Here is a 2,500-nt window from a genome sequence, read left to right as displayed (position 1 = left end):
ACCGAGGTCGCAGCCGTAGTCGTGGTGACGCAGGAGTGCGGTGGAGAGACGCCGTTCAGACTGGCACCGTGTTCAATGAAGGTCACGTTTCGGCGGCTAGCGTTCATCTCACCGGTGGAGGGGCTGTGGTGGTAGCGCACGGTCGGGGCCTGAGGGAAGGGGGGGCGGGGGCGGGTTGAGGGATATGCATCTGGGTATGTCTGGAACGGTCTGGTTGATTCTGATTCTCTCTCTCTCTCTTTCTTTTTTTCTTTCTCTCTGTCTTTCTCTCTCTCTCTCTTTCTTTCTTTTTTTTCTTTCTTTCTGTCTTTCTCTCTCTCTCTCTTTCTTTCTCTCTCTTTCTCTCTCTCTCTTTCTCTCTATCTCTCTCTCTATGAGGATTATATAGTATGCTTATATATGATATTAAATACAGTAATAGATCAATATACAAATATCTTATGAATATCGCACACTAACTAGCGAGGCAATCGCCAGGTCAGATCGGGTCAACTTTGACGGAAAGGTAATTCACACATAGTTGCCTTTCCAAGTACCTAGACCCTCAAGGAAAGCTTAATACCTTTGACTGTCACGGCTCATACATTCCAGACTACCTCCCCGCATAACCACTGTTAGAGATGGCAGATGGGAACCCCTTCCATATAAGCAGGAAATCTGGAACATAACAGACAGACCGGGATCGACTGCGCTACCGGTGACGCCTGATTTCTCCGCCTATTTATACGTGTTGTGATATTGTTTATTACTGTGATCATTGTGCTTTAGTGAATATATCTATCATGTTCCATAACGTCAGACTATCTGCGTTGTGGAATAAACCTAAACTGTATAAACCCGTGTCTGGCATCAAATACGTTATTAGTGTGGGTTATTAATTCCAACAGACGAAGACACCCATCACAAACTGGTGGCCATAGTAGGACCCATTCTGCTCACCCTCACAAACAGGTGTCAGAAAAAGGATAGAAAAACCCTCACAAACTATTGATAGTGGTAAGAAAACCGCCACTCTCACAGACCAATGTCGGACAGGGATCGTGCCCGCCTCCCATTTATTTTAAAAGTCGTAGACCACTCGTCATGTACTTAATGTGTGCCGCGCCGCCGAAACAGATTTTTTTTTTCACTCTCACGTGATCACAGCAGTAAATACAACGCGTCAGGCAGTGGAATTATGGTAAGTCAGTGGAAGTGTTGTCACCCGTGTCTCAGTTCACTCTATTTTTCTCCGACTTTTTTCCACTCTTAATAACCCCCTTTCTCCCTCAGATTTTTTTTTTTTCTTAATGTGTGTTTAAGAAAGGTATTATAGTTTTTCGTGTTTACTGCATAATCGGCGATAGAAATTCTGTTATATTTCACTCATATTATCGAATTTTATTTATTTACAAATCAGTTTTTGTCCAAGATATTTATGTTTTTTTTTCAGGGCATTTATTCTAAAGTGCGTGATTTTTATAACTCATATTAATTAGCTACAATCTGATCTCATTTTTAGTTTGTTCGTACTTTTTCAAATTTTAAACTTCATTTTTCTTCATACATATCAGTTATGCTGAACTATAGCCTCGCCTGTCGAACGCAATTTAGACGCAAAAATGATTTATTTTCATAATTATTTTTTCTCACTTAGTGTTTTATCATAACAACTTGTTTTATTGTAAGTAATGTAACATAAATGGTGATGTTACTATTTTGATAAAAATCAATAATTTTACATAGCCATATATCATTGTATGCAATTTATTATCTTTTGCAAAATACACACTATACACATAACTCACTGCAGATACACCATCTACCCTTCGCTCTCTTGCATTAACTATTCCTATCTTTCTATTCACAAACATACTTTGACACTACAACTAGACTGTCATGGCATAAAACGAATATTCAGTAACTCGGTAGGACGACGTGTGCCACCCACAATAATTATTTTATTATGTTTCGTTGAACATAAAGTAGAGAGTTGCTTTTACAATATTTTTCGCCTAACTCATCTTTCTATTAATCCCTACTCTCCTAATCAACCTACTTAACTGATATCTATGTTGACGGCTGTTGAAAATGATTGAACAATAATGCTACTGAATATCCTTTACAATCTCAACCACACTCATCCATTATTTTGACCAATCTTGGCTTATCTGCATCTCCTCTATTAAAGAAAATTAACCATTTGAGGACAAAGTTTACCCAGTCTCTCTCTTCTCTCTTTTTCTCATTTATCATAACGACTGCCAAACCGGCCATTTATTTTATAATTATTCCGGGCTTGCCCTGATGTTTGGCTAAGAGGGCCACGACGGTCTAACAAGAAGGCGTTTGTTGTACTGACCTAATATACGGTCCACTGCTAAGTACCGCGAGCACGGTTACTTTCCGCCCGGCGCAGCTTCGGCTTTTTCGGTCGAGCAACCACACTCCTCCCTTGGAGAACTCACCTCGATTAAGGTAACGATGATATCATGGTCACACCAGTAAGTAATGATATATA

The 2,500-nt window shown here is 39.8% G+C and overlaps 1 protein-coding gene across 1 annotated transcript in view; it reads right to left on the bottom strand.

Moving 5' to 3' along the window:
- LOC147469714 (uncharacterized) overlaps positions 1-2,500 on the bottom strand; it is a 37,628-nt gene that overhangs the window by 11,587 nt on the left and 23,541 nt on the right. Inside the window, exon 3 of the mRNA XM_086547817.1 lies at positions 1-149. This exon is cut by the window's left edge and continues 16 nt beyond it. Coding sequence (XP_086403943.1) covers positions 1-149 — 149 coding nt within the window. The remainder of the gene's footprint in view (positions 150-2,500) is intronic.

This window comes from Penaeus japonicus, unplaced genomic scaffold (assembly GCF_977035675.1).
Source record: "Penaeus japonicus unplaced genomic scaffold, GWHDUDI00000001_assembly GWHDUDI00000020, whole genome shotgun sequence".
Classification (NCBI taxonomy): Eukaryota; Metazoa; Arthropoda; class Malacostraca; order Decapoda; family Penaeidae; genus Penaeus; species Penaeus japonicus.
The sequence above is the reverse complement of the archived record's forward strand: the minus strand, read 5'-3'. Positions and strand labels throughout refer to the sequence as shown.